The sequence below is a fragment of the Barbus barbus genome (genome assembly GCF_936440315.1).
Source record: "Barbus barbus genome assembly, chromosome: 2".
NCBI lineage: Eukaryota > Metazoa > Chordata > Actinopteri > Cypriniformes > Cyprinidae > Barbus > Barbus barbus.
The window spans coordinates 3015442-3032063 of record NC_136730.1 but is presented as its reverse complement, the minus strand read 5'-3'; the positions used below and the strand labels follow the sequence as shown (position 1 = coordinate 3032063).

Below are 16622 nucleotides of genomic sequence, written 5' to 3'. Positions count from 1 at the left end.
TCCCTACTAAACTCTGCCCAATGATACCCCCCTCACACACCACCACAAACTCTTCACCCCTCCCCATCATTAAAATCGGTTAAAAAACAAAAACAAAAAAACATCCACACACTGAGTACTATGCACTGGAAATTTTTATTTCTATGCACTTTCAATGTTCATTGCACTAGTATTTATATATCTTAATGTATAGCTTATTCATATCCATTTGTAATTATATTCATAGTGTTTGCTCATAGTGTACATACATTTACTGTACAATCCATCTGTATAGTATGTTCATATCACCCATCTGTATATCATACTGATAGTATTTAAAAATTTGTAAATTATGTCCATAGTACTACTGCCTTATCTGTATATTCTGTACATATGTAACTATTGTAGACACTGTATATCCTGTACCTCTGCTTATTGCACTTCTGGTTAGATGCTAACTGCATTTCGTTGCCCTGTACCTTACATGTGCAATGACAATAAAGTTGAATCTAATCTAATCTAAATACAAAGTAGTTTACATGAAACAGTTTTGAAAGTATAGGGATTGTTTATGCTGCTAAGGGTGTTGTGCAGTGATACAGATGTGATCAGTGAAGCGGTTGGCCAATTAAAAAGCTGTTAGCCATGTTTTATTGTGAATAAAACATGGTTTTTGACCAATATCATGATGAGGTGTGGGGGAGGGGTTAGGATTAGGCAATCAGGTAGCGATTTCAACAAGAGGGGGTGATGATTTGGCAGGGCTTGAAAATGGGCACAACACCGGAACTTTGCATTTCATGAATTTAAAAAGACCCTCTGTGTTTCACCTACAGTGGAAAGGATTTTAATTTAAACAAATTTTCAGTTTTTCTTTTCATAATACATGAAACTTTAAATTTTCTTTTAATACAGCATATTTGACCAACTCGTTTTAATGGTTAATCAGTGAAGCATTTGGCATATCTAGTCTGTCTATGTCCCTTAATTAGTTTACAGTAATTTTGTTGATAATTATTGTTTCCACCTGAAAACAGGATCATGCTGTCACAGAATAGCCCGTCTCCACCTTCACTGATCACTTCCACCTGCACCTCATCTAATCATGCTCACCTGATCATCGTCACCATCATCATCCTGCACAATAGAAAAGCACGCACCTCCAGTCACTCGATGTCCGATCTTGAAGTTACCACACTGCAAAGCCTGTTGTTTCTACAAGGACCGACTCCATACGAAGCTTCCAGCTGAGTATACTCCCTGATATTATCTACCAGTCGTACTTACCTGTTACTCTTCATCTCCTGCTCGCAGAATCCAGCTCTCGGTTCCTACCGCCATTCCCGAACTCTCTGAGACTCCCATCATCTACGGATCTGAAAGAGGAAAAGGGGGACTGTTATTATCAAGACTCAAGATCACCGTCACGTACGGAGAAGAATAACTCACCTGACTCCACGCCATCCACCTTGTGCTGTATTCACTCACGATCTGTCAATAAACCCATTTCACTTGAACCACTTACCTCTGTGTCCAGCAGTTACGTTACAGAAGATCGGACCTATTACTGAAGAATGGAGTGGGCGGATCGGATTAATGCTCTGGCATGCCAGGATCTGCCACTGCCAGAGTATGCGGAGGGGTTCAGCCAGATTGCCGTCATGACAGTGCTGGATGACGCAACGCTGAACTCCTTGTTCTGGATCGGGGCAAATTTCCATCGCTCCGTAGACCTCCCAGAAACCACCGGTCTCAGCTGGATGGAAGGGATCCTCCGGTGTCTGGAGAGTGTTCAGCCCCGATCCGGAAACAACATGCTGACCGCAGCTCGCTCCAGCCTACCGCCGTTCAAGGCGATGAAGTTTCCGCCCACGACGAAGAGGATTCCGTCTGGGGCAAGGATGATCCCGCCGTACACGGCGATGTATGTTCCGCCCGCGGCGAGGAGGATTCTGCTGCAAAGAGCGATGAACGTTGCGCCGGCCGTGACGAAGAGGGTTCCACCGCCTCTTTCGGATCTCCCCGAACCACCGAGGGAGGAAGATCAGGTGCCAGTGGGAACTTTGATCGAGTATGAGGGAATGTCTTGGACTCCAGTGCCTGCTCCTCGCCAGTGCCCCCCAGTGCCTGCTCCGCGCCATTGCCCTCCGGTGCCTGCTCCTCGCCAGTGCCCTCCTGTGCCTGCTCCTCGCAAGTACCCTCCTTCGTCTCCGCTGGTTCCGCCCAGCTCTCCTTCGTCTCCGCTGGTTCCGCCCAGCTCTCCTTCGTCTCCGCTGGTCTCGCCCAGCTCTCCTTCGTCCCCGCTGGTCCCGTCCAGCCCACCTGAGTTCCCGCTGGTCCCGTCCAGTCCACCTGAGTTCCCGCTGGTCCCGTCCAGTCCACCTGAGTTCCCGCTGGTCCCGTCCAGTCCACCTGAGTTCCCGCTGGTCCCGTCCAGCCCACCTGAGTTCCCGCTGGTCCCGTCCAGCCCACCTGAGTTCCCGCTGGTCCCGTCCAGCCCACCTGAGTTCCCGCTGGTCCCGTCCAGCCCTCCTTCGTCTCCGCTGGTCCCGCCCAGCTCTCCTTCATCTCCGCTGGTTCCGCCCAGCACCGCGCTGCAAGAGCGCCCTCAGGTGTCAGCGCTGCAAGAGCGCCCTCAAGTGTCCGCGCTGCAAGAGCGCCCTCCTGTGTCTCCGCTGGTCCCGTCCAGCTCTCCTTCGTCTCCGCTGGTTCCGTCCAGCTCCGCACTACAAGAGCGCCCCTCTGAATCCGCGCTTTCAGAGGGCCCCCAAGAATCTAGTTCTCAAGCCACGGCCAGGAGTGCCGTTCCCGACCCTCACAGGTCCGCGCTGCGAGAGCGCCCTCAGGTGCCCGCTCCTCCAGAGCGCCCTCAAGTGCCCGCTCCTCCAGAGAACCCTCAAGTGCCCGCTCCTTCAGATCGCCCCCTAGAGCCCGCTCCTTCTGAGTGCCCCACAGAGCCCGCTCCTCCAGTGAGACCCCTTGTGGGGAGCATTCCCAAAGAAATTTTGGTATATACCTGTAATCCTGGTAGACATAGTGGCCTTGCTAGGGACATTGGTCAGGGCCACTATGGCTCAATCTTCATGACCTCATGATTCCCTTTGGGCTCCCCTAAAAAGAATACGGCCAAGGCCGTCCAAGCTTCCTGATCCGCCATGGCGTCCCGAGTCTCCTGCTCTGCCATGGCCTCCAAAGTCTCCTGCTCCGCCATGGCCTCCCAAGTCTCCTGATCCACCATGGCCTCCCAAGGCTCCTGATCCACCACGGCCTCCTGAGTCTCCGGATCCGCCATGGTCTCCCGAGTCTCCAGTCCTGCCCTGGCCTCCTAAGGCTCCTGATCCGCCCTGGAGGCTTCCCTGTCCTGGTTCTGCTCCAGCCTCCAGGGCGCCCACCCCCCCTCCCCGGTATTATTGTTACGTCGCAGGACGCGCCGTCCGGGAGGGGGAGGTAATGTCATAGAATAGCCCGTCTCCACCTTCACTCATCACTTCCACCTGCACCTCATCTAATCATGCTCACCTGATCATCGTCACCATCATCATCCTGCACAATAGAAAAGCACGCATCTCCAGTCACTCGATGTCTGATCTTGAAGTTACCACACTGCAAAGCCTGTTGTTTCTACAAGGACAGACTCCATACGAAGCTTCCAGCTGAGTATACTCCCTGATATTATCTACCAGTCGTACTTACCTGTTACTCTTCATCTCCTGCACGCATAATCCAGCTCTCGGTTCCTACCGCCATTCCCGAACTCTCTGAGACTCCCATCATCTACGGATCTGAAAGAGGAAAAGGGGGACCGTTATTATCAAGACTCAAGATCACCGCTGAGTAAGGAGAAGAATTACTCACCTGACTCCACGCCATCCACCTTGTGCTGTATTCACTCACGATCTATCAATAAACCCATTTCACTTGAACCACTTACCTCTGTGTCCAGCAGTTACGTTACACATGCTTTGGGTTTCTCTATTACTTCATAAAGCATCTTCGAAACCTTTAATATTTTTTATTGCATAAGCGTGTAACCCAGAAGACCAAAGAGCTGATTGTAGACCACCGGCGGACTAAGAAGGACCACACACACACTCCCATCTACATTGATGGGGCCGAAGTGGAGCGCGTGGCGAGCTTCAAGTTTCTTGGTGTCCATCTCTCTGAGGATCTCTCCTGGAGCCTCAATACCTCCACCCTGATCAAAAAGGCACGACAGCGCCTTTACTTCCTTAGGAAATTAAGGGAAGCTCACCTGTCCCCCCACATCCTGCTGAACTTTTACCGTTGCACTGTTGAAAGCATACTCACAAACTGCATCACAGTGTGGTGCGGCAACTGCACTGTTTCGGACCAGAAAGCCCTCCAGCGGGTGGTGAAAACTGCCCAATACACCACTGGTGTCTTGCTACCCTCCATCAAAGTCATTTACCACAAACGCTGCCTAAGGAGAGCGAAAAGTATCATCAAAGACTCCTCTCACCCCAGTCACAAACTGTTCACTCCTCTCCCATCTGGGAGACGTTATAGGAGTCTTCGCTGCCGCACCAACATACTCAGGAACAGTTTATTTCCCTCAGCTGTCAGCCTACTGAACTCCAATCTCAGGCTCTGAACACTACACCCAAGATGGACCACCTAATGGTTTAAAAAAAAAAAAAAAAAAAAACTGCACTGTTCAACAACCTGTCTGCACTCCTCACTCACAATCTTCTTTTATTTCCTGCTATTTTGCACATTTCTGATATTTGCACATTCCCTTGCACATTTCTACCTCCGGATGCCGTGAAGGTCATTGGCCATACATATGTTACTTACATACCTCTCTTTATAATGCACCTTCTGTTTATATTTCCTTGCAACCTAAATCGTATGTACAGTCATTTGCACGGAGCTAGTCTCTCCTCATCTACCTCATAGCTTGCACTATATGTCATAAAACAATGTATATACACATTTTTTATATCTATTTATAACCCTTGTTATTTGCACTTCTGGTTAGATGCTAACTGCATTTCATTGGCTCTGTACTTGTACTCTGCACAGTGACCTGAATCTGACATTTTTCAGCTCTTTCTCTTGAACTCGCAGCTGTAAGTTGCAGATGTACGCTTCAAATCTAATGCGCTCGATCAAGACATTTGAAGTCAGCTCCAAACTTCTTCTGTTCATTTCATTTTGAGACGGATATGAAGGAATTGCTTCATATCTTCCATGCTGTCTTACCTGGCGTCTCTTTGAGCATGAATGTGACGTTCTTTAGTGTGACGATCATCAGCCTGCCGATTGTTGAACAAGAAATAAACAGGTTTGCCACTTTTGTCTCGTCTGCAGGGGATTTTAGCTTTTTTAATGGCACCGAGAATGTTTTTGGGTGGCAGACCATCAGAGTGTGTGATTAAAAACACAATGTTGTTCACAATGTATTTTCCAAACAAAGAGAGAACTGAACTGATAACGTAATGCTGTCTGTCTGAGAGACGATTCTTAGACACACTTGAATCACAAAACACACTGCGTCGACTTCACGGACTCCATCATTGCTCTGAAACAGAGTGGCTAATTTCTCAGCAACTTCCAGATCTTTGTCCAGTCCTCTAGTGTCTCCGTATCATTTTCTTACTTTCCCATTATCATCAAGAGATTTCCTTTCTGTATGCAGACGGTATCATTTTGGAGGGCCTTCATGAATCACAGTTGGTCTGCGTGCTGCTAGTCTTGGCTTTCTGTAAAATGCAGATGAGGCAAATATTTCTCAAAATGTGTAGCAAGAATTTAAATACCCATCAGAACACAGTCATTTTGAGTGAGATTATGGGTAATGTAAACATTTAATTCACACTTTTTAACACATTGTAATACCTTGAAACAATATTTCAACAGGTAAGGCCCATCACATTCTGTCATTACTTTTACATAATCCTGTAAAAAGATTACAGCAAGTTGTATTTGCAAGGGCTCATTTCCATAATTTGTTTTTCTTTCAGAAATTAGAACATTTCTTAAGATTTTTTTTATAAGGTAGGCTACTCGTAAGAACTCGTAAAAATATATACTAATAACCCACAGCACTAGTATACAAGTATTTTATTCTGAATTGATTATCTGTGTTCCAATAATCAATGTGTTCAAGTTCAAGTTGAGCTTTATTGTCATTCTGCTACATGTGTGGACATATAGTGAAACGAAATGTCGTGTCTCACTGGACCACGGTGCTACATACTAGTTAAATATAAGATAATGTTGTTATCATGGCCTCCTAATAATCCCCATCCACTTGATTGGCTCTATCTCTCTCTCCTCTCCACCTGTATCTGGTGTGTGGTGAGCGCACTGGCGCCGTTGTACTGTGGCTGCCGTCGCATCATCCAAGTGGATGCTGCACACTGGTGGTGGTTGAGGAGAGACCCCCCCACATGATTGTAAAGCGCTTTGTGTGTACAGCAATACACAATAAAGCGCTATATAAATGCATCATTCATTCATTCATTCATTCATCTTCATTTTAACAGTCTTTTTTAAGCACGTGCATAAATGTCACTTAACATTAATTGGCGCTTAGGCCACATCAAATAATCTCAAGACCTTTGTGCTTGGATGGTTTCGATAAGCAACAGAGCAATAATTCAGGTCAAAATAAAAGAAGTACATTTTTCCACAGAGTCTTACCTTATTTTAAGAACATCTGCTTGTATCTCAGAACTGTCTAGGGCAATAGTAATTGATCTAACTTTGCATGGAACAATGTCAGTATTGTGATTGGTTAATAATTTACAACAATCACACTCACTACCATGCTGTTGGACTTTATATTAAGATAGCAGTCATCTGGTTAGAAACATCTTGCAACACTGGTCAATGCGGGTGAATTTACAGACCATTAATAATTTCATAGATTGCATTCTCATGATTCCTCTTTGTAAATTGTCTATATTGCACATAGGTGTCACAACCTTCATTTCTGATGGTACATTTTTCTCTGAGGAATAATTTGTTAGGGGATGTTTTTTGGTTCAGTTTGATCCACTCACATCACTTCCATCAATGACTGTCATTCTTACAGTTCCATTTAAACATGTATTATATGCAGAAAGAATCCATTTTACTACAGTACATTTGGCTTTTGGGGAGGTTTATCTAATGACCCTGAATTAAAGTGAAAGCATTCAAAGTCGAAGCAGTAGCTGTAGTTTTTAGTTTTATCTTTTTCAGTATGAACCTGTTGTTGTTGTTTTATATATATATATATATATATATATATATATATATATATATTCGACTTTTATGACGTGCTATGATTGTAAGAGTCACAAAATGAGTCTTACCAAAGAATAGACAAGAAGCTCTAAATGAATAAAACACACACACACACACACACGTTTGTTTTTGTAAAAAGTGGGGACATTCCATAGGCGTAATGGTTTTTATACTGTACAAACTGTATTTTCTATCGCCCTACACCTAAACCTATCCCTTACAGGAGTGCATTTTTACTTTCTCAACAAATATCATTCTGTATGATTTATAAGCATTTTGAAATATGGGGACATGGGGTAACGTCCTCATAAGTCACCTTCACCTTGTAATACTTGTGTCATACCCATGTCATTATACAAATTTATGTCCTCATTTGTCACAAAAATGTGTGCGCGCACACACACACACACACACACACACACGAGACAAATATGGGAAACATAATCAAAATAAGAATAAAAGAATGTACAGAAAATAGATGCACAGGTGACTAAACACATTTGTCCAAGATGCAATGTGCAGAAGAGGTATTTACAAGAAATATGAATAAAAATAATGCTTTGATTGATTGAGTGATTGATGCTTGTCAATAATTTAAGCAAAAATATGTGTTGTAGTACTCGAGGCGGCGTCAGTCTGCGGTGTAAAGGCTGATGCAGGTTCACACATGCTCCGTTTGCAGTGTGTATGCAAGCCATGTGCGGTTCATATGCGGTGCAGAAGCAGGCTGACAATCAAAAATATTTGTGTGCTATGAAGGTGCAAATTATGCAGAGTTTAATAGCTCTTATGCTAGAAAACCTCGCTCATTTAAGAACATGTATTTGTTGCATGGACAGTGCAAGAACATAATGTACTGTACGTGTGGCATACAAATGGCATATTTCTTGCCATCTTTGGCTTGCTGTTAATGCTGTTAAACTGCTGAATGTCTGATGCAAACTGTATGCTACTATAGCAACAGTAGGCTTACTTTGTATTTTCTTTCCAAATTGTTTTTGCACAGTAAAAGTGATAATGGTATTATTTGTGAAAATGAGATTAATATATACACATACACATACAGTATATCATGGAGGTATGAAATGTTTGGTAAACAAATTTTATTAAGAGTAATGGGCAGTAACCATGAGTCAGTGTGACTGCATCAAGGTCAGAAACCGCCAATACCATTTCACTACATTGTTTGCCATTCAGAAGTATTTAAATCTACTACTACTAATACTAATAAAAATAATAATAATATTAATAAATACCTGTTTAAAGTAAGATTAGTTTTGCAGTACACCAAAAATTAAACTTGTATTTGCACAGCAATATAAATTTGACTAAGTTGTGCGGATCAAAGCTGTAATCATAACCATGAAGATACATCTTAAAAACCACACCCAAACTACAATAAGTACAAAGGTTGTTTTCGTCAAATATTAAAAAAGGTTTCCTTACTGTGGGTGAGCATGAAATCCCTAGGGAAGACTTGAAAAATACTTTTCTGAAGATTCATAAAGTCTACAGATATAAAAGTGCACCTCTGTAGGTTAATGGTAGCCGCTGTTGCTTCTCTGACTGGAAATATCTCTGCTTTTCTGGATCCTAATCCTAATCCTGTCCCAGGAGTGTTTTCTTTGAGGAGGTAGGGGAGACGGTTCACTCTTTATGTTATGAGCAGTGAATAATCAGTGTGTTTACCCTTGATATGTGTGACATTTGAAGGCATTCGTTTGGATTTGATGAGGCTGTTTATGAATGAAAAAAACAAACATTGCAGCAAAACATCTTCCAAATGCACTGCAAAAAGCTTCTGTCTTCCAAAACCAAACATTATTATTTTTTATTTTTTTTAAGACATTGAAAAATTACTTCTATGAATTCAGTTTGTGAAAATTTAATTTGAAATGCAATTAGAAAATGTAAAAAAAATATTGCTGTGGTAATGAAGAGTGTACAATTGTGTTTGCATTTTGCCATAAAAAGGGTGTTTCATGGACATTATGGGATGAGATGTATGTTGCATTAATAGCCAGTTGTTAAATAAACCAGTATGCTGATTGTTCATCTAAACACGACACCGACGCTGATGTGAAGGAATATTTGTGTGTTTTATTAAGTGTCTCAAATTGTTTTGATAGGCCTTATTATCCTTATAGGTGATTTAAAGATTTTTATTTAAATATTTACAATTAAAAACCATCATATTCTCAGGAAACTAATGAATTGTTTTGTTCAAAGCAGACTGGAGAGAGTCGGTGACTGTCTTCTGTGAAGTGGACAAATTTAGTCCAACAATCACCATGAATTCCAGGTAAAAATAATTAGGACATTAAGTAAAGATCATGTTCCATGAAGATATTTTGTAAATTTCCTATTGTAAATATATCACAACTTAATTTTTGATTAGTAATATGCATTGCTAAGAACTTAATTTGAACAACTTTAAAGGAGATTTTCTCAATATTCAGATTTTGTTGCTCCCTTAGATTCCAGATTTTCTAATAGTTGTATCTCAGACTAATATTGTCCGATCCTAACAAACCATACATCAATGAAAAGATTATTTATTCAGCCTTTGGATGATATATAAATCTCAATTTTGAATCTTATGACTGGTTTTGTGGTCCAGGGTCACATATGTTGTGATGCTCTGTGATGAACTGATTTTTATGTCATATATTTGTCACAGCTCTACCTGTGTCACAATCACATAAACAGAACAATCAACAGAAAAAGCATCAGTTTATTGGTTTTAATATTTATGTTAATAATAATCTAGGTGAAAAATATTAGTTTTACATTGTTCTCCCATCCATGTCGTGATGATAAGCAGTGGTGGCTTCCCACATAACGCGTTTTTCAATCGACTACACTGTAAAAAAAAATCTGTCAAATTCACGGTAAAATACTGGCAGCTGTGGTTGCCAGAATTCTACCGTATAAAATACAGTAGCAACGTTTTAGGTTTTACGGTTTTAACTTAAATTTACAGTTAAATACCGTAATTTCTTTAACTGATATAATCTTAATATACCAACCTATTAAAGTACTGAAATCTGTTTTGTTCTTTTGAAATACACTGATAACCACCAAATGCAGGTGATGATGAGAAAGTCACACGATGAGTCAAAGCCCATCACAAGCAACTTTTAAACAATAGCATTTACAGAAGGTGCAGATGCAGTGTCATTCATACAAGCACTAAACACCATCATGGTGAGACTCCTTAAAATGAAATATGCTATAAACATTAATTTAACAACATTAGATGTAACATACAACCCTAATAAACATAACTGATAAGAAAAAACTAAGAAGAAACATAGTTATTTCAAAGAAAAAACGTCAAATTCAAACAGAATTTGAAATGGAACGCAGGGAATTCTGGGAACATCAGTTTACGGTTTTTCCCTGTAAATTTTATAGGAAGTTTCCGTTAACCATGTAACAGGTTTTTACCGTAGCATTTTCACAGTTTTTTACCGTTAAATCACGATCATTTTTTACAGTGATATGAACGTGTGGCCCAAGGGACTGGTTGACAACAAAGTCAGACTAACAATTAGAATTTTTGTTTTGTTTTTTTATTATGATTACTCCACCTAGGGCCTATTACCCCAGGAACTTATCAGCAGGAAATTTTCTCTAAAGGTCACACAGGTTCGTTATCAGACAAGGGAATGGTCAGAGACATGAGTTCCCCATAAAATTATTTTTATTCAACCAAATAAAATCACAAGTCAATCTAATAAAACACCCATTCCCTCAATAAAGTATCCTACTAAACACACTTAAAATTCAATACCATTAGAATTTGTATAGAAAATTTGATATCAAAAGAATGAACAGAGCCTGAAAAAAAAAGAACAAGGTAAATTGGAATGCAAATGAAAACAAACAATTATAAACACACACACACAAAACAAAAAAACAATAATAAAAACAATTCAGTACAATTTCCAGAAGACTATACCACTACAATGCAGGGCTGAGGGACAGCTACTTCAGGCAACCCTGCAAAAAAAATTATAGTAACCCAATACAAATTAGATACAAGAAACAATAATTGTTTATATCATTGGCTCGCATGATAAGCATGCTACCTCCTAATCTGTACTCATACAAACACAGATAAAAATGACAACTTCAACTACAAACCAAACAAATACTTTTACAAATACACGTACCTCTTCTTACAACTGTAGAGTCCAAACACACCAACTGAGAGGGGCGGGTACTAAAACCTCTCGCTTTCCTGCAACACACACAAAGCCTTTAAATACCCGCTTCCGCTTCTGCTTCCTCATACAGTAGGTTGGCCTAACTCTCATAACCAATGGGTGACTACCATGCTATCAGTGTTGGGAAGGTTACTTTGGAAATGTAATAGGATACATATTACAAGTTAATATTTAAAATGTAATAGTAGTGTAACTTTTTCAATTACTTTACTAAAGTAATGTAACTGATTACTTTTCTAAATTTATAATGAATGTTTTCAACTGTTAATAATTTTCAAACATTTACATCATGCAGGGTTAACAGTATTCAACACATTACTATTAGACTTTCAAAATCCTTCATTCATCACTTGAATTAGGATGATAATACTTGAACACATCCACCACAAAATCAGACTTTAGAACCACCTTTTACTTTGAGGTTGATCTGAAGTTCAATGCAAATTTAAAATAATAAGAATTAGCTTAATGTTACTGTTTTTGAAACCAAATCTTTGCATGACTACAGGAAACACCGGGATCTAACAATGCTTTGGAAAAACCCAATCACGGTTATCTAATAATCATGTGTCCTTTTCTGTGTACTAAACTCCTGAAACATTGGTGTCGGATTGTACATGATATGACGATAGTTTTTTCTCAAAATAAACAGTACAATGCTCATGAAGTGACTCAGAGAAGTTCTAGAGATTATGTTGATGTGTTCATGTACTCATATATTGAGGCGGCAGAGGCTGAAAACACCTGCTTCAGTATTTGTGGTAAGTGAAACCGTGCGTCTGCGCCATTAATTTACAGAGACACGCAGAACGTGCAGGATTCATATATTGTCTTTTTGTGACTTAATATTTCCAGACACTAGTCCATATCGCGTTTTGATTCAAGTGCACTGACCTACTTTTGATTTATTAATCCAAAATGTGGCATATTCCGAGACATTCCACGTTATAGGAATTCCGTTTTTATGACTGGATTCTACGAACCAGTTCGTGTTTTCCACGTCGCGGAAATCATAGGGCCGTATGTTTCATATTTTAGAGTAGTCAGAGCAATTTGGGAAAGAAATCAATTAAATCTGTATGTGGATGTGTAAATATTCAAATGTAACCCCCTTTGTAATCGTTAACATTTTCATAAGTAACTATTAATTAACTAATTTTTTCTTAGTAACTGTGACTGATTACATTAAATTACGTAACGCCTGAAAACGTGATTCCTTGTTTTAGAGAAGCCAGCTCAGTCATTTCCGGTCAAAATCAGCTTTGAAGAATATGTCTTTCTACACTTGCTGCCTTCAGGATTTACCTCAAGTCAACATCAATGATGAAACCTCGAAGGCTTCATCCAGCAAACGAGAAAAGGATTTAAGCTCTCAACACTTATTCAACCAAATCTCACTCTAAATAATGAAACAGCACAAAATCAGGGATACCATCTTGTCACCTACTGGCAAAATTCACTGTTTTGAACGCAAAAGGGGTGATTTTTGTGAGTCTTTTTACAGTACCAACTGAATTCCGTACCCGCTCGAAGGCGACCGCTTTCAAGTGCTCCTGTGTGTTTTTTGTGCACACTCTGGTTTCAAATTATTATTATTTATTTATTTTTTTCTTTCTTTATTTTTTGTTTTCTGCAGTTTACGGAGTTCTATGCACTTGCAGATCTTCCCATTATTATAAAAAAAGCATACATATGTAAATAAGAGATTAATTGTGTAGTCAGTCATTGATTATATCAGGAATTTTGGAGTGAGTAAGCTCGGTCAGTTGCATGGTTTCTCTCCCTGTGCTTTAAGTGATTCAGACTAGTCTGTGTTGGCTGAATATATTTAGCATCTTTGACAGCTAAAGATTAAACTTTAGCTAGTTGTTTTAAATCTAAAAATCATCAATAATTAACTAATTTAATTTTAAGATAACTAGTTACGTATTTACATTATTAACCTTTCTTGGCTGTTGGTGTCTGGGCTTATTTATTTATTTATGTTTTTTTTATGATATTAGACTTCCTGCGCTTGTTATACTTTATAATTAAAAGTACAAAAATTTGTTATAATGGTAATTTTATAATAAATCAAAAAAAAAAAAAAAAAAAAATCTAGGGGCTGGAAATGGCAGCTAAACTAATCTGAGAATACCACAACATCAAATGACGTTTCACCGGAAGAGCTGGCACCAGATGGATGTGTCTGCTGCCTTTTCTCCTAGAATCTCAGCCTTAAAAAAAAAACAAATAGCAGTAAAGTTAAAATAAATTCAACTTTTAAAAGTGCATCTATTTGTGCTTTTCGTACCTTCATCATGGCATTAAGTGCAAAAATGCATTTCATGCAAATTATTCTTTCTTAGAACTGGTTCTCTTTAAAATCGTGTATAATCCCACATAGGCTATCTGTAATCAGATGCACATTTAAAACTGGAATAATCTACAGTAATTTCAGTCACTTACATGTATTTCATAAACACATAATCCTAAAATCCACCATGAAATTGATCAATTTGAATTATTCCAGTTGATGTGAGAAAAGGCTATGAATGATCCGCCACCTGCAGCATCCTCACATGCAATATAGCCTACACAGTCTTTACAGACGTGATGTAATGACACGGCAACATGCTTGAATTTAATGCAAATTCCTACCAGTACCACTCAAATAAAACATTATTATAATCTTACCGTTGTGAATCGGGCTAAAATAAGGCGATAGTTTTGAACACTGTCTGGTTATGTCCTTGCTCAAAAATGTATTCATTTTTAACCAAAAAATGTCAGACTGCAGCTTTAAATCAATGTGTCAATTTCAAAGAAGTTCAACCTGTAAAAATGCACAATGAGATGCTGCACTCTTTCCCAGTGATCTCCAGATAAATGTGAATGTTTTAAATGTCAACTGTAATATGAGTAAAATATTGTTTCTTTAAATGATTATTCATGTTACAGATTTACATAACACAAAATGTCTGCATTTTTATTTGATTTTTATTTATTGGTTTGAAATCGGTCAAGTTTCTGACTTTTGCCTACATCTTTATTGTACAGAGAGCCAAGTCTTCCACGACGCAGATCAACTCTGATTCATCAAGGTCCTCCTAAACGATACCGTCTACATACAGAGAGAAATGTGCTTGATGAATATGGAAAAGTCAGAAAATGGACTTATGGGATAAAAGACACCAGTAAACCAAATAAAATAATTCTGCTGGTGGGAGAGACAGGCACTGGTAAGACAACTCTCATCAATACCATGGTTAACTACTTAATGGGAGTGAAGTTTGAGGATGAAATATGGTATGAAATCACAGAAGAATCAACCAGAGATCAATCAGAATCACAAACCTCTGAAATCACCATGTATGAGGTCTTTCCTGAAGAGAGTCCCATGTCTCTCACCATCATTGATACTCCAGGCTACGGAGACACTAGAGGACTGGACAAAGATCTGGAAGTCACTGAGAATTTAGCTACTCTGTTTCAGAGCAATGATGGAGTCCGTGAAGTCGACGCTGTGTGTTTTGTGATTCAAGCGTCTAAGAATCACAGCATTCAGAAGAACCGACAGCATTACATTTTCAGTTCAGTTCTGTCTTTGTTTGGAAAAGACATTGTGGACATCATTGTGTTTTTAATCACACACTCTGATGGTATGGCACCCACAAACGTCATCGGAGCCATTAATAAAGCTGGAATCCCCTGCAGACGTGATGAAAGCGGTGAACCTGTTCATTTCTTATTCAACAATCGACAGGCTGAAGCCCGTCAAACTGAGAAACGTTATCTTCGAGCTCAAAGAGGCGCCTGGGAAGACAGCATGGAAGAGACAAATACATTTATTCAGTCTCTGGACGAAAAGAACAGAAGAAGTTTAGAGTTGACTTCAGATGTCCTGATGGAGCGCATTCAGTTTGAAGCATTAATCAGCAACTTACAGCTGCGACTTCAAGAGATGGAAGTGAAAATGGCTGAAAAACTTCAGATCCAAGAGGCAATAATGCTAAACAAGGAAAAGATCGAAGAGTGTAAAAACTTTAACATTACATTTAAAAAGACAGTTAAAATGAAGGTGCCCATTGAAAATGCATCATGGAAAAACAGGAAGGCGACGACCTGCACCGTCTGTGAGGAAAACTGTCATGAGTTTGACTGCTGGTGGGGTTCAAATCCCAGCAAATGTGAAGTCATGAAAGACGGCTTCTGCACCGTGTGTTCAGGGAAGTGTCACCACAGCAAACACGTCAAAGAAAGCAAGAAATACATCATCAGAAACTCCAGCATAATCATACAGTTTGACAACTTTATAAAAGAATATGAAAAAGCTGAAGAAAAGTCCAAGAAGTTTTCGGTTATAAAGGATAGACTTGTCAAAGATCTGCACGAGATTGAGGACCATAAGTCAATTCTTCTGTTCAATGCTTACAGGATCATCAAGCATCTGACTCAGATCGCTTTAAAACCAGACTCAGCCTTCACTCTTCAGCATCTCGACTTCTTCATCCCCAGAGTGAGGGAGGCTGGGAAAGAAGACTGGGTCAGATTGCTGGAGGAATTGAGGAGAAACGCTGAAACTGAAGAAGCCAATAAAGATGCTCTGAGTTATCTCCAGGCAGGTCTGACAAAACTAGATCTCTTTTTTTAGTGGGCAATGAACACATGCAGACAAGACAACAGATAAATCAATGACAATGAAGAAAACGGTTTACTATGAGAAATACAATAAATGCCAGTGGCTCTCTGTATACCGGAATATAATAGCGTTCATTTAACCATACCATTGAGTTCATTTTTATCTCTGTTTTTAGCGTTTATTTAAAACTAGGCAAGGTTGATAATGTTTTAATCTCCTATTAGTTCATGTACTCTAATTATACTGTAAATTAGTTTTAGTACGGATGTTAACTTGTCACAAACTAAAATATCACAACCTTGGTTAATCTCTTCTACATTTTACCTTCATCAATTGTAAACAATTTAAGTCTTTCCTGGGGTGTATTCCAGAAAGCAGGTTATGTGACATACCCGGGTAAGTTTGAGGATAAGGTCATATATTATTCTAATATGTTTATTTTATTGTCATATATAACAGTTATCTGTATAAATTATAAAATACTATGACAAGGTAATGTTTAATTTATTATATTATGTATACTTATTACATTTTAT

General features: G+C 39.6%; 1 protein-coding gene across 1 annotated transcript; it reads left to right on the top strand.

Moving 5' to 3' along the window:
* Window positions 1–1553: 1553 nt before the first annotated feature.
* Window positions 1554–16098, top strand: LOC306876837 (uncharacterized protein; the record flags this gene model as incomplete). Its single annotated transcript, XM_079428261.1, has 2 exons — window positions 1554–1903; window positions 14505–16098. 2 exons carry the CDS (start codon window positions 1554–1556, stop codon window positions 16096–16098), a joined length of 1944 nt encoding a protein of 647 aa, XP_079284387.1.
* Window positions 16099–16622: the final 524 nt, after the last annotated feature.